The 26,623-nt window shown below is 38.7% G+C and overlaps 2 protein-coding genes across 3 annotated transcripts in view; one reads left to right on the top strand and one right to left on the bottom strand.

Moving 5' to 3' along the window:
* Window positions 1-25,230, bottom strand: part of LOC140520931 (N(4)-(Beta-N-acetylglucosaminyl)-L-asparaginase-like) — a 72,183-nt gene extending 46,953 nt beyond the window's left edge. Inside the window, exon 1 of one of the 2 annotated variants that reach the window (XM_072635398.1) lies at window positions 24,883-25,230. In XM_072635398.1, the coding sequence (XP_072491499.1) occupies window positions 24,883-24,994 (112 nt within the window). In that variant the 5' untranslated portion in view covers window positions 24,995-25,230. Of the gene's footprint in view, window positions 1-24,641; window positions 24,752-24,882 lie in introns of those variants that run through there. The other variant, XM_072635399.1, reaches the window with a different exon arrangement.
* A 37-nt stretch (window positions 25,231-25,267) lies between these two features.
* The window catches only part of ACTR2 (actin related protein 2), a 64,022-nt gene continuing 62,666 nt past the window's right edge, over window positions 25,268-26,623 (top strand). The window contains exon 1 of the mRNA XM_072635397.1: window positions 25,268-25,578. Within this exon, the coding sequence (XP_072491498.1) occupies window positions 25,531-25,578 (48 nt within the window). The 5' untranslated portion in view covers window positions 25,268-25,530. The remainder of the gene's footprint in view (window positions 25,579-26,623) is intronic.

Below are 26,623 nucleotides of genomic sequence, written 5' to 3'. Positions count from 1 at the left end.
CCCAACTGGCTAATGCTTATATTCCTGGCTACTCCCTTGCTAAAACATGCTTACAACTCCATACTTTCCAAATGTGTAATGAAATAAACTTTAAAGCAGTACAAAATTGTCTCTGTAAATACTCCCTAGTAAATTATTTTTCTCTAAGTTACTTAAAGTCTTGATATAGCCTCTCTCCTGACCTACATTAACTTAAAATTAAATTAACAAGGAAGTTTAGTTTGAAAAGAATCTGAAGTCTAATACACAACAATCATAAGGAAAAGATTTTCATAAGAAAAGGCAATCAAGTCTGAATAAACCATCTGTTTTCCCCGTGACCGTACTTTATATTCCAGGATGAAATCTTAACCACATGGTTAGGAGAAAACTTAAATTCGGGAGACCATATGATAAGGAAGATTTTAATTTTATAAAAACTGCATTTATTTTCTCAATTTGAAATGGTCTTTCACTAAGCCTGGTAAATTTCACCTAGAGGAGCTAAATTCAGCTGACTCAAAGGAATGTGGTTTCTACCCTACTGGGAATCATGTTTCTCTGTGTCTTTATTAAGGGCAAAAATGAAAATGGACGAATTCTTGATGTTTCAGATTTCAATTGGCCCCTCTAGCCAAGAGATTTACAATTACAGAATCAGCCATTCAGTGAGTATTTATGAAGTGTCTAACACATGCCAGCCACCACACTGAATAAGGGGGTATAAGTAAAAAATGAAACAATCCCTGCTTATAAAGGGCTTACTTCCTAATGGGAGCAGGAAAAGTACAAAGATAATTATAAAGTTAAATAATATGTATGTATATTATACACATACAGTACATAATATATATATATATTATACACATACAGTATACACAAATATATAGTGCAGTCACTAGTGGTAACTAAGAAAATCTAAGACAGTTTTCATGCAGAAGATGGTGCTTGAGCCTAATATCACTGTTAGGAGGTGGGGGTAAGGAAGAAGTACATTCCTAGGTATGGGAGACAGGTGGAGAGTATAGTATGTGAGGAAAAGAAACTTTGGCTATATGGTTGAGTGTGGGAGGGAAGGAATGTCCGGTGAAGTTGGGGACAAACTGGAGGGTTTTAAAAGCTAAAGAGAGGTTTTTGTTTTTATTCTAGAAACGATAGCAAACCATTGGAATTTATTTAGTACATGAATGACAGAGTCTATCTGTACTTAAGGAAAATTACTTTGTCAGCAGGAGGTTGACCAGGAGTGGGGAGAAACAAAATGCAGGGAAACCAATTAAAGGTTGCTGCAGTGATCCAGATGAACGAAGGTATGAGCTGTATGAGTGGAAAGAGTGTGGGATGTGGAAGTTATTAGGAAAGTAGAAGCAGCAGGATTTGATAACTGATTGGATATGTGGGCTAAGGGAGAGTGAGAAGTTCAAGATTATGTCAAGGTTACAAATCTAGGAAATGGGAAGGATGTTGGTGCTTTCTATAGGAATAAGGTTGCTTTGAAGAGAGAAAGTTTTGGGGGAAAGAAAATGAGTCCAGTTTTGGACATGATGCATTTAAGATGCCTCTGGTACATCCAGTTTGAAATGTCCAATAGGAAAATGATGATGTAGGACTAAAGTTTCAGGGAGAGATAAGTTAGACATATAGATCTGGGAGTTCTCTGAGAATTAAACTCATGGGAGGGGATAAGGTTACTGGAGACAGAATATAGTTACAAAAGAAAGGATGGCCTAGGACAGAATCTTGGGGAACACCTACAATTAGGGGCCATGATATAGATTAAGAACTAGCAAAAAAAAAAAAAGAACTAGAAAAAGAGACTAAGGACTAGTCTGACAGGGAAGAGATGAACCGGGAGAACAGTGTTATGAAAATCCAGAGAAGAGAGTGTATCCAGGAGGAGAGTATTGTCAACCAAATGTCAAATGCAGTAGATAGGCCAAGAAAGAGGAAGGAGAAAACACCACTAAATCAGGTGACTGGGAGACTGTAATTTTGGAGAGGGCCAGTTTCCATTGAGTAATGAGTTAAGAATTTCAAGACGCTGAGAAGTGAGAGGGGAGGAAATAAAGGTAGTGAGTGAAGGCAGCTTTATCTTGGAATCTGGTTGAGAAGGAGACACATAAGATAATAGCTGAATGGGATTGAAATGATGTATTTAATGAAAGTATTTTAAATCTCAGGGAGACATGAGCATATCTGAAGGCAGGATGGAACCAGTTTCTAGGGAAAGACTGAAGATTTAAGACAGAGGAAGGATTGTGGATGTGATATGCTGAAGAAGAGAGAAGGGGATCGGATGCACATGTAGGGAGTTTGGTCTTGGCAAGGAGAGAGGCCACCTCTTTGCCAGATTCTAGGGGAAAGGAAGAGGGAGTAAGAGATGATATCAAAGAGTTTTAAAATGAGGAGACTGGAGGAGAGAGTTCACCTAGAAGAAGAGGGAGTTCATGTCAAATGGTCCCAATTTATTAGTAAAATTAGAGACAAGAACTATACCTCAGGGTGGGAAAGGGATGTGTGAAAGACTTGAGGAAAGAAGAGAAAGTTTGGAATAGTTTCAATGAGAAATGAGATAGGGCATCAATTAGAGAGGAATAAAAGCACTGCTTTTATTAGAGTGAGAGTCCACTTAATATTGGATAAATTTGTAAGGTATTCAGTCAACATGATTGTGAGACTTCATTTGTGTCTAACATCTCCTGAGTAAAGAGGAAGTAGATGGTGGGAGTAATCCAGGGCTGAGGTCTGCCAAGAAAAGGTGATGGAACAAGTGGGCAAGGGAGTCATCGGTAGAAGAACATGTAGAACAGATATGGTTAAATACTGAGTGAGGTTGGAGAGGGAGTGAATAAGAGAAGTGTTGACGGCCTGAAAAAGTACTGAGAGACAGAGGGTCTGGAAATCTTGGCAAAGAACAGGTTTAGGAGGGGTGGAATGATAGAAGATTGTGAGTTGGATAGAGAAATATCAGAGTTTCTAATTAGGAAAATGCAACATTCACAGGTAATGGTGAGATCTAATATTGTGTGATCATTTCTTTGTGTGGCTGAGATGAAGTGAAAGACTAGGTCATTGGATTTATTGAGGCTGAAGAAATAGGAAGGTTAGGAAGTTTGATGAAGCCTCTAATTGGATATTAAGGTACCCTGTTATAAGGGGAAGAACTGGGGAAGAGAGGAAGATGGTAAGTCAGGTAATGAACTCCTTGAGAAAGGAGGAAGAATGACCTGGAAGTTGTAACTACCATATATAGCTACCATAATTCAGATGTCAGCTGTAAAAAGTGATTAAATGGACTTGTCACTCTGATTGAATATCAATAATATTCTCTAGGGCCCAAATTTCTACTGAGAGTTTCAAAGTATGATTCTATAATAATCTATGTTCAATTCAACAACTACATAGAAAATACATGCCTTATCCTTCCCCCCAATACTCTTTGATCCACTGACACAGGCCTCCTCGCTGTTCCTCAAACACAGTGCCTGGCACATAGTAGAATGCTTAAGAATATTAACTGATACTTGACACTGGAAATACAAAGATAAAAATGAAACAGTGCCAGGCCTAAAGATTGCTAAAGCTCAGAGGGAAGGATGTTGAGGAAAACTAAGGATAACAAAAAAAGCTTTTAAAAACACTATACTGGGGAAATATGGAATATCACAAGAGGAATAAGGGCAGAAAGAAGGCCTAAGTGTTCACCTCATCTTGCTTCTGTTTTCTTTGCCAAGAAAAATGATAGTTGTCAAGTCAATAGTCAATAAGTATTTATTTAAGTGCCTACTATGTGTAAGGCACTGTGCTAAGTGTTGAGGAATTCCTGCTCGAGGAGCTCACAAGCTAACGAGGGAGACAACAGGCAAACAAATATGCACAAATAAGCTAGGTATGGAATAAATGGAAAAATATTCACCAAGGAAAGACACTAGAGTTAAGAGGGATTGGGAAAGGCTTCCAACAGAAACTAGGATTTTAACTTTGGTCCTCTTCGAAACAAAGGATGAACAACAGGGTTTTAACTGGGACTTGAAGGAGTGGAGGGAAGCCAATGGGCAGAGAGGAGGAGGGAGAGCATTCAAGGCTTGGCGCACAGCCAGAGAAAATACCGGGAGCTGAGACTTTGGACTGGAAAGGTTAAAACAAAAAACTGTTAGGGAGGGAGTTGATTCTTAAGGAGATAAGGAAGAATGCCCCTCTAATCACCAACAAAAAGTTCAAGACGCCGGGCCCTGAGGAGATATCCATATTCTAGGGTACTTCAAGAATTGGTAGATGTGATGACTGAGCTACTATCAGCGATCTCTGAAATAATGTGAAGAATAGAAGGGGAACTGTAGGAATGGGAAAAAATGGAAAAGTAATAGAAAAGGAAAATATCCTGGTTTTCAAAAAATGGAAGAGAATGAAGTCGGAAAACTAGAGAGCAATGAGCCTGACTTTGGATTCTTAGAAAAATTCTGAAACATATTATTAAAGAAATGATTACTGAAGATCTAGATAAAGAAGTGATGATTACCAAGAACCAGCATGGCTTTGTCAAGAACAGGTACTCCTTTTGATAGATACTAGATGGTAGATTGAAAGGAATGCTGTAGATAACAGTCTACCTTGATTTTAGGAAGGCACTTCACCAAGTCTTTTATGTTATTTTTGTGTAAAAGATGGAGAAATATAACCTACAAAATATGTATGATTAGATGGTTTTGGGAGTGGTCTATTTATTCCTATGTTTTCTTCTATATTTTGTCAGAAGCTTCTTTTCTGCATCTATTAGTATAATAATATGATTTTTGTTAATTATAATATAATCTATTGTTTATAATTTTCTATAAATTTAATATAATCTATTGTTCATAATTTTCCTAATATTGAATCAAAATGTATTTTTATATGTGGCTCTAGCCTTAGTAGTCAATAAATTTCTTTCTCCATTTTCACTCTTTCTAGTTTAGGTATCAAGACCACATTTGGATTATGGAAGGAATTTGGTAGGCTCCCTTCTTTTGCTATTTTTTGCAGTTTACATAATATTGGAATTAATTGTTCCATGAATGTTTGCTAGAATTCATTTGTATATCCATCTGCTCCCAGAGTTTTTTGGGGGGGAAGAATTCATTTATGGCTTGTTCAATTTCTTTTTTCTAAGATTGGGTTATCTAAATAAAATTTTCCATTTCTTATTCTGTTGATTTGGGCATTTTGTATTTTTGTAAATATTCATTCATTTCACTTGAGTTGTTGGTTTTATTACCATACAGTAGGGCAAAATAGTTTCTAATCCTTTCATTTGTCATTTGTTGTGAATTTCTTCTTTATTTATTGTGAACAGTGCATTCTTAATTACTAAATCTGATATGCATCTCTCCTTTATTCTTTTTCTGATTCAGTCCAATTTAACATGTGTTTATAAAGTACCTGTTATGTATAAGGCAGTGGGAATACAATAACAAAATGAAAAAATGGTTCCTGATCTCAGGGAACTTGTATTCTACTGGGGAGATACAACATATCAAGGATTATAGGATCATCGATTTCAAGCTGGAAGGGTCTGGGGTAAATCTTAGATCTAATCTCTCTAGGCCTGTTTCCTCATCTATAAAATGAGAAGGTTGGACTAGCAAATCTCTGATTCCCTGATCCTATGACTTTATTAAGTAAATACATACTGATGAGGAGGGGGAGGTGAGCACTAACGACTAAAGGTTCCTGGAAAAACTTCCAGTAGTAAATAGCACATGAGATGAGTACGAGTGCACTCCAGCTAAGGAGTTCAGGTCTGTAGAGAGTTATGGAGGGAGAAGATGGAGTGCCAAATTTGGGAAGTAATAAGTATACCATTTTGGTTGGAATATTTATGAAGGGGTGTAATGTGCAATGAGCCTGAAAAGGTAGGCTAGAGCTAGATTGTAAAGGGCCACAAATTCCAAACGGAGCATTTGTGTGCTACCCTAAAGGAGACAGGGAGTGACTAAAGGTTCTAGATCAAGGAAATCAGATGGTTAGACTTATGCTTTAGGAAGATTATTTTGGTAGCTGTGTGGAGGATAGATTGGAGAAGTTAAAGACTGGAAGACAGAAATCCTATTAGGAAGCCATGGCAAAAATCCAGGCAAGCCTGAGAAGTGAGCACCAGAACTGGGTGGGTGGGTGGGGGGATGGAGGGGGACGTTGGCCATTTTGGGAAGTGGCAAAAAATGTGAGAAAGGTAAGAACTGGCCTTGTCAGTCACCTAGCTCTGGGGATACAAAAAAAACAAAAAAGAGTCGCTTGAGGAGCTCATAGTCTAATGGGGGAGACAACAAGCAAACAGCTACATATGGATAAAACACACACAGGATAAATTAGGAGTAAGCTCTGAGGATTAAGGAGCTAAGTGACAGGGAGGGGAATTTAGCTGAGATTCAAAGAGTGTCAAGAAGTGCCAAGGAAGCTATGAGATAGAAATGAGAAGGGAGAGTATTTCATGCATGAAGAACAACCAATGAAAATGCTTGGAGTTGAGGGATAGAATGGCATGGGTGACAAATAGCAAGAACAATCACTAGATCACAGGGTGTGTGAAGGGGAGAAAAGTATAAGAATACTAGAAAGGTAACCATGCCTGTCCCACGGGACTCTGGCCCAGGGCCTCTTTTCAACACTATTTTACCAGTTCTCATGTTTCAGTTATCATCTCTAAGCAGATGACCTTCAACTACTAGTCCAGTCCTAGCCTCTCCAAGTCTTGCATCTATGACTTCTAGACATCTCCAACTTGATATTCTGTAGACATCTTAAACTCAACATGTCCAAATTGGGATTCTTTTATCTTTCCCCCAAACCTTCTCCTCTTGTTAGAATCCCTATTATTGTTAAGGTAACTATCACTGCCCTCAGTCCCTCAGACTCACAACCCAGGAGTTATCCTAGACTCCTCACTCTCTTTCTCCACTATCCAATGTTTCCAAAGCATATCAATTTTTGCCTTTATAATATCTCTCATATATGAGCTCTCCTCTCCTTTGACACTACCTACTGAAGGTTCTCATTACTTTTAGCGGGGACTACTGAAATAGCAAGCCACAAGTCTCTCCCCACTCCAGTTTATCCTCCACACAGCTGTGACAGCAATTTTCCTAAAGCACATGTCTGACCACATCACCTGCTACCCCACTCAATAAACTCCAGTGGCTCCCTATTGCCACCAGAACTAAACATAAAATGTTTTGTTTGGCATTCCAAGCTCTTCATAACCTGCCTCCCCACCCCACCCTACTTTTCTAGTCTTCTTATAAGTTAGAACCCTCCCACTTCCACCTACTCTTTGATTCAGTCACACTGACCTCCTTGCTGTTCCTGGAACAAAACATTCCATCTCCGTACTCCAGAAATTATCACTGGCTGTCCCTTGTGTCTGGAATGCTGCCCCTCTTCACCTCTGCCTCCTGGCCTCCCAGACTCAGCTAAAATCCCACATTCTACAGGAATCTCTTCCTAATCCCTCTTAATTTTGGTGTGTTCATCTCTTCTTAAATTTGTATGGACACAGATCAGGATTCAGAATCCAAGGTTTCTGGGAACTGAAGTACCCCACAGTCGAGCCCCTGAAGCCAACCGTCATTCTTGGAAGCTGTCCGTGGAGAAAAGGGACCTACTAAGCACTTCTGTGGGTTCTGCAGCAACCATTGCTACCAAAGACTGGAAAAAGAAGATTCTTACTCCCAAAGTTCTTGGCACTGTCAAATAGCTTAACATCAGCAATGGCTATGATCTTGTCAGTGGAACTGACATTAAAGATGTGTTATGATTTAATTTACTGGTGGATCCTAAGGACCATGGGACTTTCCCATTCCTTGTAGCTGTGTGTTATTCAACTCATTAGAATATGAGCTCCATGAAAACTTGGACTGTCTCCAGTTTTCTTTCTGTATCCCTAGTGGTTGGTACATACTAAGCACTTGGTAAATTTTCATTTAATCATTTGTACTGTAGCATATGAATATAAAGAAATGATACTGCACTGTAAGAAAGGAGGAAAATAAGCAGTCTAGAGAAATTTAGGAAGATTTGTACGAACTAAAGAACCAAGAGAACACAATGACCTCAATAATATAAAGGAAAATCACAATAAAAAGATATGAAAATTCAGATTAATCTTCTTGATTCCAGAGGCCTAATGATGAAACACAGTTCTTCTTTCAACAGCAAGGTGTTAAGAGGGGAGAGGCTGAAATTCTATCAATAGAGGATGATGTATGTATGCACTGGCAGGCATGACTAATGGGTGAGTTTGTTTTACTTAGCTGTTCCTCTTTGTTGCAAAGGAGTGTTGGGGGTGGAGCGGGATGGGTACTATGAAATGACAGTGATATAAAATAACAAATGCATCAATTAAACCTTTTAAAAATAAAACAAAAAGAGATGGAGCTTACTTTTAAAAATATGATTCCATGATATCATTTTAGTTTTGGAAGAGTTAATTAGCTACTGAATTCTTTGGCTGTCCATACCCTATCTGGAAGCCAGAAATAAACTGATTAGTTAGAACAAGAGTAGGCTCAAGGTTTTCATCAGGGAATTCTATGACATCTCTGTTGGATTTAGAAAAACCAGAACAGAAATGAGAAAGAAGGATGGTTAGGTGCATTAGACATTTCGCCTCTAGAATAAATGGAAGAGGCTAGGTTTGCCATTCCTCTGATGAGGTCTTTTTTTCTTTTCGCCTTGTTTATTTAAAGCTTTGTGGGTACTAAACAGCTTCTGAAAAGCTCATGTTGTCCCAGACCCTGCTGTTGGCTGCCTAGGCTGTCTTAAACGCCCCTCTGTCATCTTTCATTAGAGATCTAAATTTGCCTCTGCCCCCACAAGCTTTGTGTTCTCTTTTTCTATTGCAAATTATCAGTATTCAATTGCGAGTCTGAGAGCTCAGAGCAGAGAAAATGTGATTTAGGTAAAAATGTATTAATCTGATGAGATTTCTTTTCACTCCCATTTTGTATCTTCTGAATGATTCTTAAAATGGGAACCTAGATTACTGTTCTGACCCTTTTGACCATCCTTAAGTCACAGGACCATAGATTTGGAGCTGGAATGGACCTTATATGCCTTCTGGCCCAACTCTTTCATTTTAGACATGAGGAAAATGCAGCCTAGACAGATAAAGGGGAACCAAAAGATGATGAGTAACCTGTCTGTCCAGGGTCACAGAGAGCACATGGCAAAAGTCCTCTGACCACAAAGACATCATTCTTTCCACTGCACCACCCAGCCCTTAAATTTATAACTGATCAATGGGGACAGGTCAACAGAAGATCAAGAGCTTGGTTTCTGCTACCGTCAGGCATGGTTTCAAGGTTTATTTGTAAAACATTCTGCAGCACTCAAACTTAAAACATTACTAGAATGAGTTAAATATTTTACCTCAAAATTGACTGCTAAAAATATAATGCTGTGCTATTTTTAATATGGGTCAGACTGATGTATTGTACTTTGTACTTTCTGGTGAAACAGATTCTCACTCTTTAATAATTTTTACCAAAATGACACATTACGTGAACGCTAACAAAACGTTATGTATCACAATAGTTACTGAGCCTACCAGTGAAATGTATAGCAAAATATAAACAATAATGAAGACACTCCTTAAGAGAACAATAAGAGCCTGGTTGAGAAAGTAGACATTTATATCTAAGTCTTTCTTCTAAAGATTTTTAAAGAGTTTGATAAAAATCAATTTGAAAAAAATGAAACCAGAAGACAGAAAGAAGTTACAGCAAAATGGAAAGATGGCTGACAGATTATTATTGGAGAAGTAAATAAGTGAGCATGCAGAACTAGTTTTATCGGGTATCCGATGGTATCAAGAAACATAAATTCATGGAACATTTGGTCATTTCTCACGGCAAACATAGATCTGGAATAATCTGGTCTAACTCTCACGATCATTTTGTTTCTGTATCCCTAGCACCCAATACAGTGCCTTGCACATAGTAGGTGCTTAATAAGTGCTTGTTGACCAACTTTATTCCTACCTTCCTTCAAAATTCTGCTCAAGGACTACCTGCAAAAGGGCCTTTCCCGATTCCCCTAGCTGTTTGTGCCTCCCATCCCAGATATCTTCCTTTTTGCTATGGACACATTTAAGTACATACTTAAATATATGCCTGTTATTGCCTAAATAGAATGTATACTCCTTGAGGAAAGGGAATGTTTGACTTTTTTGTATTGGCAAGAACTGCAAAATGCCTGGAACAGGGAAAATGCTCAACAAATGCTTGTTGACTTATCAACTAACAGGTTGATTTCTCTGAGAAAAAAGTGAGATGTTGGATGTGATGACCAGCATAAAAAATAATTATGTTTTAACAGACAGAAAACAATTCATCCTTAATGTGTGAGTCACTCCTGAATCAGTTCTCTACATACAGTCAGATAACTCTGTTAGGACAAAAATAAAAATGAATAAAAAAGCTAAAAGAATTAAAATGACAAAAAGATATGGTGGACAATTAAAACAACTATAAGCAGATTCATTAAAATAAGTTATTGATGCCAAAAATGGGATATGGATAGAAAAATGTCAAAATTACAATAATTTCATATAAAAGTTTAAGTGATATAAATTAATTACCATAACAAGAAGACAAAGGGGCTTTAAATGAGCCTGGTCAGCAAGCACTTGTCTTTCAAATTGAGAGATAAGGCAGCCAATGGGAACATAAATATAGAATGTGCGATCATTTGGGAAATTTTATAGGGTATGGTAGATTATAAGTAGTATCACCCCATAAAACAGAGAAAAGCAGTGGAGGGTAAAATCAGTTTAAAAAAAAAAAAAAAACCTCATCAAATCTTGGTCCTGGTGAGAATCTGAGAAAATGTACCTCTTTCCTTTCTTTAGAGATAAGGGATTATGGATGTAGGATACTGCATATACTATCAGATATGGTTGATACATTGGTTGGTTTTGTTGAATAGCTTTCTTTTTTCTTCTTTTAAAATTCTCATTAGAAGGGTTGGCTCTCTGGGTAGAAGGAATATATTTAAAAATCCATATAATGTAAAAACAAAAAGTAATCATAGAAATAACATTAAAAAATAAAGCTTAGTGAGATATACAACTTTGCAAAATCATTCTGAGAGGACTGACAGATGAAAGTGGAAGAACAGCAACATACTGACAAAAGATGAAAAGATCTACACAAAAACTGATCACAAACTCTTTTTTTTCCATCACCGAGGACAGGGGAGTTATTCATCACTTGGACTCTAATATACCAGTCCTGGATGGGGTTGGAGAAGAAGTAGAAACACTGAGCTGGACTGGACTAGACTAGATGTACATGGAGAAGATCTATACTGAAGCCAGATCAAGTGTAAGGGCACTGAGAGAGTGAGTCTTGGTTATTTGAAAGACGGGAAGACAGCAGAAAAGTGGTGAGGAAAAAAATCACTTCAGTTCTTATTACCATGAAAAAAATGAGCAATTACCAGATGCCTACTTTCATGTACATGTGTATATGAGTATGTGTATACACATTTTAGACCACATCTTTACTATCATACAACTGACTAAAAGATATTGTCTATTGTTTTTAAATATGAAAAAGCATTTGATTCCTATGACTACATCAAAATTATGCTAGAGTTCCTTAAAGATTCAACAGATTATCTTAACAACCTTGTGATTATTATCATAAAGTAAACTCTAACTTGAGCATATATGCTCGCCAAAGGTATTTACTTATGTTACAGGAGAAATCCAGTACACATTTTAAGTCAAAAATGACTTTCCTATGATTGGGAGGTCCTCCAAATGCTCTTTTTTGCAGATGATATTGTGCTGATTCATACTCACTTAAAATGGCTTAACTGTTGTCAGAAAAGTATTTAGATAAAGGTTGCTTATCATCTATACTATGATATTTAATTTGATAGAAAACCTATGGAACTCTTCCATTATTATCTAGCTTAAATACTGAAAATGTACAATGAATTGAACAGGCACAATGGGATATAATGAATTTAGGAAATCTCAAAATTCATTTTTTTTAACAAAACAAAGCCTCATTTTTATTTTTTTTAATTTTCACATGATGAACATTTGTATATGTGTGCACCTATTACTGCATCTGTAGAGACACAGGAGGATGTTTAATTTCAAGAAACAGCACCAAAGTAACAAGGTTTTGCTACTAATTGACATGGATAATGAAAACAGGAATGCAGTACATATAATTAGAGAACAATTAATTACCTTGCCTTTTGTCCTGGCTCAAATGAATTTGTGTTATTCCAGAGAGTATTTTAGGAATTCTTTTTTAAATTGAATTATTTTATTTGTTTTCAGTGTTTGACAATCACTTCCATATATCTTGGATTTTTTTCCACTCCCTCCCTTTTATTCCCCACTCCTTTCCTGAGATGGTGTACAGTCTTATATAGGTTCTACATGTACATTCCTATTAAATACATGTTGCACAGAAGAATTAAAATGAATGAGGGAAACCATAAAACAAAACAAAACACAACATAATACAAAAGAAAATGGTCTATTTCTGTCTGTGATCCAATTCCATAGTTCTTTCTCTGGATGTGGAAGGTGTTTTGCCTCAAGAGTCCATTGGAAATTTTTTAAGTCCATGCATTTCAATGAAGTACTAAGTCTACCAGAAAAATTCCATGCACACTGTGGTTGTTACTGTGTACAAAGTTCTCCTGGTTCTGCTCCTTTCACTCAGCATCAGTTCATATAAGTCTTTCCAGGCTTCTCTGAAGTCTTCCTGTTCATTATTTCTCATAGTACAATAGTATTCCATTACATTCACATACCACAACTTGTTCAGCCATTTCCCAACTGATGGGTATCCCCTTGATTTCCAATTCTTGGCCACCACAAAGAGAGCTAGTATAAATATTTTGTACATGTGGGTCCTTTTCCTATTTTTATGATCTCTTTAGGATACAGCCCTATAAGTGGTATTGTTGGGTCAAAGGGTATGCACATTTCTGTAGCCCTTTGGACACAGTTTCAAATTGCTCTCCAGAACAGATGGATCAGCTGATAACTCCACCAACAATGCATTAGTGTTCCAACATTCCCACATCTTCTCCAATATTTATCATCTTCCTGTTTTGTCATGTTAGAAAGGTTCATCTTTTTAACCATTTGACAGTTTGCTCATACCCATCATGAACCTCTCTGTTCCCCTCCAGGTGACACTCATTTTGAGTACTTCTTAACTCAGAGTCATGCAATACTAGTAGATTGTTAAATACTTAAATGAAATATTAATAGGGAGGCAAGCCAACCTAGCTCAGGTAGCACCTTGGGGAAGAAAAGGGATCAAGCACCAAGCAAGTAAAATTATAACCACTACCTTAATCACTATCTCTCCACTCAGACCTTGAGACAGTTAGGCCAGCACTCTGGACCCAAGAGGCTTAGAAATAATAGTGTTCCAAAAACCACTATTATTGCTTCTGGTCCCGCTTTTGAAGCCACAATTGACAGAGAAAGAAACCCACCCTCCTTATCACCACTACCAACTGCTGATCAATGGCTGCCAAAAGGCAGATAGGTAGAGCCCTGAGATTGGCAGCATCCCTCAAACCACCAGTCTTGCTTCTAACTCAGCCTTTTAGTCATCATATGGAGAGACAGTTCCTGCCAACCAACTGCCACCCACAAAGCAGACAAGCCAGTCTGGCTGAAGAAGCATGGTACTCTGAGAGAAAGACAAGAGGTAGCATTGGATCCCAAACTCAAAGGCCTTGGGAATAGCCATGCTTCCAGCCTTGTATCCACATGAAGCTTGGTAATGGCTCCCATAACAGCTACAGTCACATCCACTGAAGACCCATAAAGGAAATTTTTTGTCACCAAAGTCCTTGGCACTGGTAAATGATACAACACAAGAAACTGATGTGATTCTATCAGTAAAAATGACATTAAAGAAGAGGGATCACCATATGCATTGCACTCAAAGGAAAATGAGACTTGTCAGAGACTTACAGTTGAAACTTTTCATGTTTTATTTCCCCTTCCCCCTCCAGAATGTGAGCTCCTTGACAGCAGGGACTGTCTTAATTTTCTATTTGTGACCTCCAACACTTAGGACAGTACTTTGTGCATGTAAAGAAATAAACCTGATATTTATTCATTTAAGTATTTAACAATCTACTAGTATTGCATGACTCTTGAGTTAAGAAGTACTCAAAATGAGTGTCATCTGGAGGGGAACAGAGAGGTTCATGATGGGTGTGAGCAAACTGTCACACATTACAAAGCAGAGGACAGTATGAATGCTGCCGAAGAAACATGGAAGGAGACAGGTCAATTGTGGAGTAGAAGGGATGGATCACCTACAAACTCTCTATATGCTCCTTTGGTATCCTCATGATATCGAGAGAAACACGGAAGGCTTCCTGCACATTAGGTTGATCTGATGTGACTGACTTAGGGAAGTTAATAAATGAGTCAATAGGCAAGAACGGCTGGGCTGTAAGTTGAATCCTAAGAGGAATAATTCACATCGATGGGAACAGACTCATTGGAATATTGACATTAATTCAATAATCTTTAGAACATCTCATATTGTAACACATTATCATCTCTGAAGTTTGAATGTAAAAATTAAGGTATATTAACTTTCACTAAGTGAAAAGGTTGAAAAAGGATTCAAATCAACTTTATCTTTCCATTTTGCTTAAATATGTATTGTTTTCAAAAAGAACATTGTGCATTTAAAAACTATACAGAGAGGCTGGGAGAATAGAGCATCATTATCCAAGCCAAAATGTAAATACAGAATCTGAGATAGCACACACTCTTAAATTGCAGTGGATAGAGTGCTGGGCCTGGAGTGGCTGTGTGATTCCGGGTAAGTCACTTAACTTCTGTTTGCTACAGTTTTCTCATCTATAAAATGAGAATAAAAGCAAGCACCTAATGGTTGGGAGGATTAAATGAGATATTTGTAAAACATTTAGTACAGAGCTTGGCACATAGTAAGTGCTATATAAATGTTAGCTCTTCTTAAAACCTGAAATACTCTGAGTGTTAGGGGTAGGCTTGACTAGCCTGCTGTTAGTTCAGGTTTGATCTGGAAACAAAATGAGACACCAATAAGTCACTGAAGAGTTAACAGAAAGGTTACTTTGCCTTAATGCTTCAAGGATATGCAACAAGGAACTGAGGCATTTATCTTCTATGCTCGGACCCATCTCATCTACACGTGGCAACGTATCTGGTCATTAAGACAGCGTATGGTGACTTGCATGGTCTTCAGACAATCCCCAAGGAGGAGGGGACCTGACTCCACAAGGGAGGGACTTATGTCCACAGGTGACCAGGAAGTTGCATTGAGGGGGGCAGAGGCCAATCAAATCCCAGGGACAGTTTTGTTGCTTTTAAGGGAGAATTAATTACTATTGTTTACTGACTGCAAGAAGAGAGGAACGTCCTAGGGCATCAGACATCGGTCTGATCACACCAGGTTTATTGTTTTATATATTAAAAATATCCCCAAAAGTATTTCACAGCTCTGTATCCACTAGCAAGAATGGAATATGATTTAATATTAGTTTAAACAGAAGACTATCAGCTAATGATAACTAAATACCAACTAAAAGCAAGCTGTTCTTTCCATGTTTAGTACCCTGTTTTCCAAAATGATTTAAGCAACACAGCCATGAAAACATAATTCTGTAAATCACTTAATTCAATTACAATAGCCCATTCATGTCATAGTTGTTTCAAAAAATCAGGAAATCATGGTCCAATTAAATATTACCTTATGTGAGAACTGAAGATAATGCTATTCTTTTCTGTGGCACTGCCACCACTGGTGCAGGCCCTCACCACTGCACACCTGGACCACTGTAACAGCCTGCTGGTGGGGCTGCCTGCCTCAAGTCTTTCCCCACTCCAATCCATTCTCCCCTGAGCCACTAAAGTGTTTTTCCTGAAATGTCTGATCTCGTCAACTTCCTTTCCCCCAATATAAACTCAAACCCCCAATATAAACTCCCCCAATAAACTTTCACCTCCAGGAACAAACACAAAATGCTGTTTCACATTCAAAGACCCCTCCTACCTTTCCAGGCTTTTTACACCTTATTCTCCTACATATGCTCTCAGATCCAGTGACTTTGGCCTCCTGGCTGTTCCACAAACGAGACAGTCCTTCTCTCGGGTATGAGCATTCTCTCTGGCTGTCCTTCATTCCTGGAATGCCCTCCCTCCCCATCTCTGCCTCCTGGCTTTCCAGGCTTCCTTTAAGTTCCAACTAAAATGCTAACCTCTTTTTTATTCTAGTGCCTTCCCTCAGTTAACTATCTCCTATTCATCCTGCATATAGCTTGCTTTGTATATTAGTTTGTATGTAGCCTCCTGGTTAGACTGTAAGCTCCTTGACGGCAGGGTTTGTCTGCTACCTCTTTTGGTATCCCCAACACTTAGCACAGTGCCTGGCACATAGATGGGGCTTAATGATTACTGGAGGAAACATTTTCTTCCAGTCACATAATATGCCTGTGTGATCAGGAAGTGACTATAGAAGTTTACATAAAGGATCTAAAAACAACATTAGGTTATAAGAAACCACATAAAATCTTAAGATCTGTATTTTCTCACCTTACCAGAGCACCCAAACTAGATTAACCCCCCTTTTCTGCTCACCTTACCTATGTGAGGGGAGTGTCTATCTGTGCCTTTTTTTTTCTTTTTTAGCCCTGATGGCTTTATTATCAGTTGTGCATTATGTCTGCTTATGCCATCAAAATATAACCTAAAGAATCCCGTAAATGACACAAAAGTATGTTAAATTAATCCAGGTTAGTTGGAAAACACATTAACTCACTTCTAACTACAATGAATTAACATTAATGTTATATGCCTAATATTAATCATTATCTAAAGATAAACGTGATAAAGGTAAACATGATAAATAATGCCCTGGGACAAATGAAGACAAGATGGAAGATTTTTTTCCCCCTTTCTTTCTGATAGTAATAAACCTTTATTCGTTTACAGACTTTAATTAAGCCACTTCACTGAGGTGATAATCAGTACATATATCTAGGACAGGTACTTCCTATGGAGAATGAGAATGAATTTGCACAGGAGGAAAAAAATAGGCTGATTGCATTTGGGAAACTGGGTAGGTAACATTGTTAACCATTCCAAGTTACAACCCACTAAAATAACACATCTTTCTAATATGAGTGTCCTACTTTTGATGTTTCATGTTCAAAAATCTTGGAATATCATTACTATTTTGACAATTGTGTTTCAAAAGAACTGGTTTCCTTTATAATTTTAAGTATTTTATGTACATAAAAATATTATTCCGAGAAGGGATCTATACCTTTTTCAAAGGACACAGGGACCCACAGCACAGAAAAGGTAAAGATCCTCTGGCCCAGAAGGACTCTTCCAACATGTCAAGTAGATCCTAAAACAGGATCAATGGGCAAGAACTGGTAAAGAGAGAGGTGTAGCCCTTCACTAATGGAAGGAATACCCACATTGGTGAGATCACTGAAATAGTGAAGCATCTCTACTCCCATTTTCCCATCATCTGCAAAGAGAGGTAGAATGAATAGTTTCTATAATAGGATAACTGCAATATGACTATTCTTGATTATTTCAGCAATGATCCCTCACAAAGTCAAACTAGATTAAGAATTAAGAATTAATTAATTAATTAAGAATTACAATGATGCCTTCCCACTTTTTATTCATCAATCAAAAATCTAGAGCTGGAAAGCAGCAAAGAGGGTTTAGTGGGTAGGGGTGCTTCAAGGGGGAACCTAATACCTTGAGGCCACATGTGGCCTTCTAGGTTCTTGGGTGTGACCTTCTGAATGAGTTCAAGTTTTACAGAACAAATCCTTTTTTCAAGGAGATTTGTTCTGTAAAGTTTGGATTCAGTCAAAGGGTTGCACTTGAGGACTTAGAGGGCCACATGTGGTCTAGTCCAATCAGTTTGTTTTACAATTGAAATAACTCAGATCCAACGATGTTAAATGACTTGTCCAAAAGCCTGTAGCTAGTAAGTGGCAGGGCTAGGATTTAAACTCATTCTTTGACTCTAAATTGAGCTCTCTTTCCACTAAGCCATGCTGCCTGTCTTTTAATTTGGGAAGCTCATGGTATGTGTTACTATATCCTGAACAAAGTCCGTGCAAAGCATCCTTATTTTGAACATAATGGTACAAATTCTGGAGATAATTTAAGTCCTAGTTCCACTTTTACTGCTATTAGATATTATATTTTCCTTAAACTTTCTGAGTAGAAATACACTTATTTCAGGAATCTAAAACATTCTCATAGGGTCTCCAGACTTTCATGCAGACTGGAGTCATTATCCATATAAATAAGTTCCAAAGAGGTCTGGGTCTTTGTCTTGTCGAAACTCCTAGGCTTAGCCCAAATCCAGGGTTTTCACAATCATCTCAACCTAGTGTTCTCAAAAACATTTGTTAACAATGTTTAAGCCATGCAACTCCACAAGGAAGAAAGATCTCAAAGTACCTTAGCTTTTATAGACTAATTCTAAAACTAATAAATTTTATCTACAGAAAAAGTATAAACCCTGAGAAGATTTCATCATCAGAAATAATGGATGTCATTAGTACTTTAAATTTCAAGATAGGCTTTTTTATCTCTTGGGAATTCAATGAAAGCTGAAATATTTTGGTTTAAATTTCACAACTTGCCTGGACATGGTCACATTCATAGGTAACGGTGTTCAGTTAACAAAGAGTACGTTGGTATGAAAAGCATTGTAAGGATCAGGCTAAGACGAAAAAAACCAGCTTGGTGGAGTGGATACGTGCTGGATCAGACAGCAGAAGGCCTGGCTTTAACTCCCAGCAATGATGCTGAATATATGTGATTCTGGACTAGTCTCTTCACATCTCTTTGAGCCTGTTTCTTTATTTGTAAATCTGAGGACTGTTCCTTTTAGTTATAAATCTACAATTTTAATCTCAATGAATTCTTCTGAACAGATGCACAATTGGAAAAAAGGGCACCTCTGCAGGCACAAGGCTCATAGCTGTAGAGCAGCCACACAGTAGCAGAGATACTGGCTTGGTTCAAAGCCCTCTTCAAGTTAACCAGCTCAAGTTTACCGATCTCTTTTGAAGCATGGAGGTCTGGGAGAACGGTATGATCACCTGGATTTCTTGAGGCTAAAGTTTATATTCTAGAGCAGTGGCTCTAAACCTTTCTTAAGATCCCTAAAACTAAAGGGGTCTTAAAACTCCTTTACAATCTTAAAAATTACATTGGACCTGCAAAGAGCTTTGGTTTATATCTAAGGACAATATGTTTGAAATGAAAATATCTTATCATTATTATGAAAATGGTTTTGGTCTTGCAGACCACACTTTGAAAAACTGCTGCTCGAGTAAGAGAAAACTTTTATCTTGTAAGAGCATATAGCAATTTGTAATAGAAATTTATCATCATTAAATTAGCACCTTTAAAGACTAGCAAGAATGAGTACTTTAACTATAAGAGTGATACCAAAGTCCAGTTAATGGGGATCAAAGATGTAGAATTGGAAGGGAAGACGGAAGACATCTAGTTCTTCTCTGTTCTTATCAGCCTTGATCACATTAAATCAATAGCCTTTCTGACAAAGCTTAACAGGAATAAAAAGAAAGTTATTTAAAAGAAATACAGAATGTATAAAATATTTAGGAGTCCATCTTCCAAGTCACATATAACAAATAGATGAATATAACTATAAAACAATATTTACAGAAACAGGACCTAAATAATTGGAAAGACATTAATTTCTTATAGTTGGGCAAAGCTAATATAATAAAAGTGACAACAATGTATTACTTAAATTACTTATATATTAAGAACCATATCAATCAAACAATCTAGGAATTACTTTATAAATCCAGAAAAAAGGACAACAAAATTCAGTCAAAGGAAAAAAGGATCAAGAATCTCAATGAATAAACAATGGGAAGGGAGGAAGCCTAGAAGTGCCTGACATCAAACTCTACTAAAAGCAGGAATCATCAAGACATTATGACACTGGTTTAAATAAAAAAGAAAACCTAAATAAAAAAAAGATTAGGTTTATAACATATAGAAGCAACAAACTTAGAAACCTAGTGTTCTACAAACCCAAAGAACCCAGTAGCTAGATTTAAGGTTTACCTTCAACAAAATGTCTAGGAAAACTGGAAAGCAGTTTGGCAGAAATTCGGTTTACATGAACATTCACACCATATACCACAATAAGCTCCAAATGAATACAGTCACACTATAAACAAAGAAACAGGAAGAAAATACATTTCACAATTAGACAGGGAAGATTTCTTGACCAAACAAGGGATAGCAAGGATCATAAAAGATAAAATGGACAATTTTGATTACATCAAGTTGAAAAGCCTTGCCACACATAAAAATCAATGAAATTAAAATTAGAAGGGAAAGAGTTAACTGGGAAACAAAAATCTTAGCAATAAGTTTATCTGATAAATCAAAGTTTGATAATGATTAGAATATATAAGAACAAAAGTCACCCCTCAACGAACTATTAAGATATGAATAGGCAGTTCTCAAAAGAAGGAAAAGAAGCATACCAAAAATTCTGCAAATCAATAATATTAAGAGAAATGCAAATTTTAAAACTGAGGTTATACTTCACATGCTTCAGATCAGCAAAGATGACAAAAAAGGAACATATAATTGTTGGAGGAGAGGTGGAAGGATCAGCATATAACTGTATTGTAGGTGGAGTTGGTGAACTGGTCTAAGTCATTTTGAACAGCCATTTGGAACTAAACCCCCCAAATCACTAAACTGCATGTACTCTTTGGCCCATTATTACCAGCCCTCTCTCACTCAAAGTCAAGTGCAAGTCATGTCATCATTTCTTTGATGGCATGGTCTTCTTCAGTAATGAAGGACGAACACACACCACAACTAAGCATAAGCCCCAATAGAAGGAAGAAAAGGGGAAAGAACCTATATGTACAAAATCTTCATAGTTCCACTTTTTGTCATAGTAAAGAATTGGAAATAAAACATCTAATCAATTGGGGAGTGGTTATACAAAGTATAGTATGTGAATATAACAGGATATTATTTCATAAGAAATCATGAAAAGGATGAAATAACAGAAATCAGGGACAATCAGTGTGAAAAGAGAGGAAAATGAACAATTTATATAATAATTATGTTATGAATAAAAGCAACTTTGACAGATGAAAACTCTGATCAACGCAATGACCAGATACAATTCCAGAAGACCAATGATGACACATACCACTCACAGAGGCTCAGGGAGAAGAATGACACATCTATTTTTAGAAATGGTCAATGTAGGAATTTGTTTTCCTTGACTATGTTTGCATATTTGTTACAAGGGTTTTATTTTTCATTTGGAAGTAGGGTTGAGAATTGTTCACTGAAAAGAAGTAATTTTTTTTTTTAAAGAAAAATAACTTATCTATAATCATATGAAAAAATGCTCTAAATCACTATTGGTTAGAGAGACGCAAATCAAAACAACTCTGAGGTACCACATCACACCTATAAGATTGGCAAACATGACAGAACAAGAAAATGATAAATGCTGGAGAGGATGTGGGAAAGTTGGAACACTAATTCATTGTTGGTGGAGCTGCGAGTGCATCCAACCATTCTGGAGAGCAATTTGGAACTGTGCCCAAAGGGCTACAAAAATGTGCATACCCTTTGACCCAGCAATATCGCTACTAGGACTGTATCCCCAAGAGATCATAAAAATGGGAAAGGGTCCCACATGTACAAAAATATTTATAGCAGCACTCTTTGTAGTTGCCAAAAACTGGAAGTCAAGGGGATGTCCATCAATTGGGGAATGGCTGAATAAATTATGGTATATGAATGTAATGGAGTACTATTGTGCCATAAGAAATGATGAACAAGAAGACTTCAGAGAGGCCTGGAAGGACTTATATGACCTGATGCTGAGTGAAAGGAGCAGAACCAGGAGAACTTTATGCACAGCAACAACCACAGTGTGTGAGAGCTTTTTCTGGTAGACTTAGATTTGTGTAATAACACAAGAACTTCTTACCAAAAAAAAAAAAAAATCCCAATGGAGGATCTCAAGGCAAAATGCCTGCCACACTCAGAGAGAGAAATATGGAAGTCACTCACATATTGTAGCAGATCATGTTTGTGTATGTGTATGTGTTTGTGTATCATGTTCTGATTTGTTATACGATTTCTTTCATTTATCTTAGTCTGACTACATAGCATGACTATAGTGAAAATATACTCAATAGGAAAGTATATGTAGAATCTATACAGAATTGTATGCAGTCGTGGGGAGGGAGGGGGGTAGTGGGGAGTAGGTGGGGAGGGATAAAATCGCAATTGTATGGCAGTGATTGTTAAACATTACAAAATAAAAAAGAAAAAAAGAAAAAAGAAAAATAACTTTGAAAGACTTGAGAGATATGTCCAACTATGACTTCAGAAGAGGGATGATGAAGTGTGTTTTTCATGAGAGAGAGGAGATAGACTAGAAGTACCCAGGGAGATCCACATTTTTGGACATGGCCCACGTGTGGCCTTGTTTTACTGAACTGTGCTTCTACAAAGACACCTACAAGATCCTGATACATTCCAGGATCCTCCTTCCCAAACTACCCTGTATCTGTTCTCTTTATGTTTATTCTCTCTCTCTGTCCGCACACACACACACACAAACACACTCAGGTACACACTTGTTTCCCTTGTTAGACTATAAGGTTCTTGAGAGTAGGGAATGTTTCATTTCTTTTATTTGTATCTCCAGTACCTAGTACAGTACTTGGCATAGAAAAAGGACTTTAAAAATGCTTGTTAATCTTCCCACAGTCTAGCAAAACTGGGGAATCAAATTCAGGTTTTCTGTCTCCAAAAGTGGTGCTTTTTCTACTACCTCTTGGATTAGTCAGAATGTATGACACAGATGAGACTTGAATGGGTTCTTTGAACTTGTTTTTAAAAAATATTTCAGTAACTGTATTTTAATATAATTAGTTTCCTTTGTCCTAGGATATATTTCATTTTATACATTTCAAAGTACTGTTGTGAGAAGAGATCCATAAGCTTCATTAGACAGCCAAAGGGGTGTACAACATTAAAAAACAGGTTAATAAACCTCTGGACTAGAGAGACTACACTGCTGAGGTTGGGTGTCAGGAAGCACTGGGTTCAAATCCTATCTCAGATAATAATAATTAATAATAGCTACTCTTTATATAGCTCTTTAAGGTAGGCAAAGTACTTTACATGTTATCTCATTTGCTAATATTTAGACTGAGTGAATCATTTAACCTCCGAGCCTGTGTCCCCCCTTGTAAAATGGATATAAAAACACTCGTAACACTAAACTTGGAGTTGATGTGAACCTATGATGCTTAGCAAAACTTAAAGTGCTCACATATAAATGAGTTATTAATATAAGTATATATATATATCAATGCTATATTGTTACATATCAGTGCCATACATAAAAAATAACATTTAATATATTAAATAGTATATTATATATTATTATATATAATACATTAACTACATAATATCTATTAAAATGCATTGATAGGTTAATATAATCTATATGTGTATTCATCAGTACACGTATTAACACAAATAAGTACCAGTCGATACACAGAATATGTACTAATACATACATGTGTACACACAAGTTGATGCATTTAGGTATCAATTAATACACATAATATGTAGGAATTAATACATATGATTAGTATTGATCAATTAATACACAGAAAATATATTTACAGCCCTTAGGTGGTGGAGTGCATAGAGTGCTGGGCTTGGAGTCAGAAAGATTCATCTTCATGAGTTCAAATCCTTTCTCAGACACTTCACAGTTTCGTGATCCTGAGCAAGTCACTAAACACTGTTTGTTTCAGTTTCCTAATCTGTAAAATGAGCTGGAGAAGGAAATGGAAAACCACTCCGATCTTTGCCAAGAAACCCCAAATGGGGTCATGAAGAGTCAAATATGACGGAACAACAAAAATACAAAAAAGTATTAAATACTTATGCATATAATATATATTCATACAACTGCTTAATACACATATATAATGTATTAATAACAATTACTTCATACACATATGTGAATACATGTATCAATAGATCAACATATTTATTAATATATTAAATATTATAAGTTATATTTGCAATATGCTTGTAATATATTTATAATTTTTATAATCATGTTTCTAACATAATAATATATAAAATTATATATCAATACATATAATATGCACAACATATACATACATATATATAATACGCATAACATGTATTAGCACAGTTGCGTTGTTGTTCAGTCATGTGCAGATCTATAGAACCACATGGAGAAAAGACCCCTTGGACAAACAAAGATAATGAAGTGGTTTATCATGTTCTTTTCTCCCGTGTCTCCTCATTTTACAGATGAGCAAAGGAGGCAAATAGGGGTTAAGTGACTTGCCCAAGGTCACACAGCTACTAAGCGTCTGAGAGCGAATTTGAACTCGGATCTTTCTGACCCCAGGCCAGGTGGTCCATCCACTGCACCACCTGGCTGCCTAATTAACTCAATACTACGTAGTAATATACACACTACATATTATCAATAACGTATATTCATACATACGCATCAGTTAATCAATACACGATCGTTCCATTAACCTATCGACAACGTGTAATTGACGCGTCGCAGAGTAACGTAAGTGACACAACGCCATCAGATCAGGTCCCAATAACGCGTGTCCTGAGCGCGGGGGGCGGGGCTTTCACTCCAGGGCACCCCCTCACCCCGGCCCGGCACAGCGGGCTGGGTCACCGGCCCGGCTCAGCGGGCTGGGTCACGCCCGCCCTCTCCCGGTGCCCTTCACCTGCCATCGCCTCCTGCACGGAGTCCGTCGCCCCGGCCCCCTTCTTGAGCAGCAAGCTCAGCTTCCGCACGGCCGGCATCGAGAACGCCCAAGTGCCAACGGCGGCGGCCATGGTAACGCCCCGCGGAGGACTGGAAACGAGAGGAAAGGGAAGGAAGAAGGGCTCCGGTGGCAGGGCGCGGCGGCCGGAAGCGGGGCAGAGAGCGTGGGCGGGAGTAGGCAACCATAGAGAGAGAGGGAGAGAAGACCCAATGGGCAGGACAAGGCGCGGGGCGGAGCCTCTGCCTCCTCCAGCCTCTCATTGGACAGCGGCGCTGCCACTCCTCGCTTGGACGCTTTCTCGAAGTCCTCCATCCGACTTCTCTCCCTCCCCCCTCAAGGAGCTGTCAGTTAGACGGCAGGCGGGGCGGGGCAAACCACTTCCGGTTGGGGCCAGAAAGTTGAGCTGAAGGAGGGGCAGAAAGAAGGAGGAGGAGGAAGAGGAAGAGGAAGAGAGCGAGCGAGCGAGCGATCCTGGGCGGTGGCAGCGGCGGCGGCGGCGGCTGTGGTAGCTTCCCCAGCGGCAGGAGCGGCGGCGGCGGCGGCGGCTAGCCCAGCTGAAGAGGGAGAGAGGCGGGCAGGCGGCGTTGGTTCTCTCCGGGGCTCACCATGGACAGCCAGGGCAGGAAGGTGGTGGTGTGTGACAACGGCACCGGGGTAAGCGCCGAGCCCGGGGGAGGCCTGTGGGGACCGGAGCCGAAGAGGGCCCGCCGGGGGAAGAGGAAGGTGTGTGGGCAGGCGGGCTGGGCGCGGCGCCGTGCGGGCCCCCGGGGGTGGGGGGCCTGCGCCCTCCCGCCCCCGCCGCCCCCGCCGCCCCTCTTCCTGTCAGCCCCCCACCCCCACGCCGCGCCTCTCATCCCCGCGGACGGGGGATGGGGGGATAGTCTCCTGCTCGCCCCCTCCCTGAGTGCCTTGGAGGAGCTGCCGAGGACAACGGGGGTGGCTGATGAAAGATAGACCCGCTCCATCTCGAGCAGCTTGTGGTTTTATAAAACAAGAGTGGTCGGGCCTTCCTCTTCCTGTAAACTCGAAGGTAGAGCCTCGGAGGCAGGAAGCGAGGGGCTAAAAAAGGAAGCAGGGCTGGCAGCCTCCGTCTGCAAGCCGCGTCTCGGAGGGGCTCCCGGGAGGGGGTCTGGGGGAGGCGCCCACCGTGGACGTCCAGTCGGAGGAGCCTGGGCGGGCGAGCCCCGGGGGCCGAGGGCTGCCCAGGTGTGGTGGTGACCTTGGGAGAAGTTACCAAGCCCCTCCCGTTCCTCTTTTTCTCCTACTGCGAGTTCCCCATGGGTATGATCTTAAATGAGATCCCCGAACGCCGGGAGTTGTAAAAACGGTTGGTTATTCCCCCTCCCTTTCTTCCCCCAGGCTCCTTTTGGGAGAGGGGAAGAAAGGTCTGCCTTTTTTTAAAATTTTTTATCAGAAAGCAAAATCAGAACAAATCTCAAGATTGAAACATGATTTCTTTGGAATGTGTTCTCCAGGAATGATTTTATGTTACATTTGTTTTTATGTTACGTTTTTATGGTACATTTGTTCTCAACTCTTCTTGAGGTTGCCACAGCATACCGATGTACAGATGCTTTTTTAGTGATCCTGCCTACACTTCTCTCTCCCAGCAGGGTCTAGTATGTGAATTAAAATTAAAAATAATTATTTTGGTAAACTCTTCTAGAATTATACTGTGGAAAACATAATGAACTTGAAA

This window comes from Notamacropus eugenii, chromosome 1 (assembly GCF_028372415.1).
Source record: "Notamacropus eugenii isolate mMacEug1 chromosome 1, mMacEug1.pri_v2, whole genome shotgun sequence".
Classification (NCBI taxonomy): domain Eukaryota; kingdom Metazoa; phylum Chordata; class Mammalia; order Diprotodontia; family Macropodidae; genus Notamacropus; species Notamacropus eugenii.
This window is presented reverse-complemented; position numbering and strand designations above follow the sequence as displayed.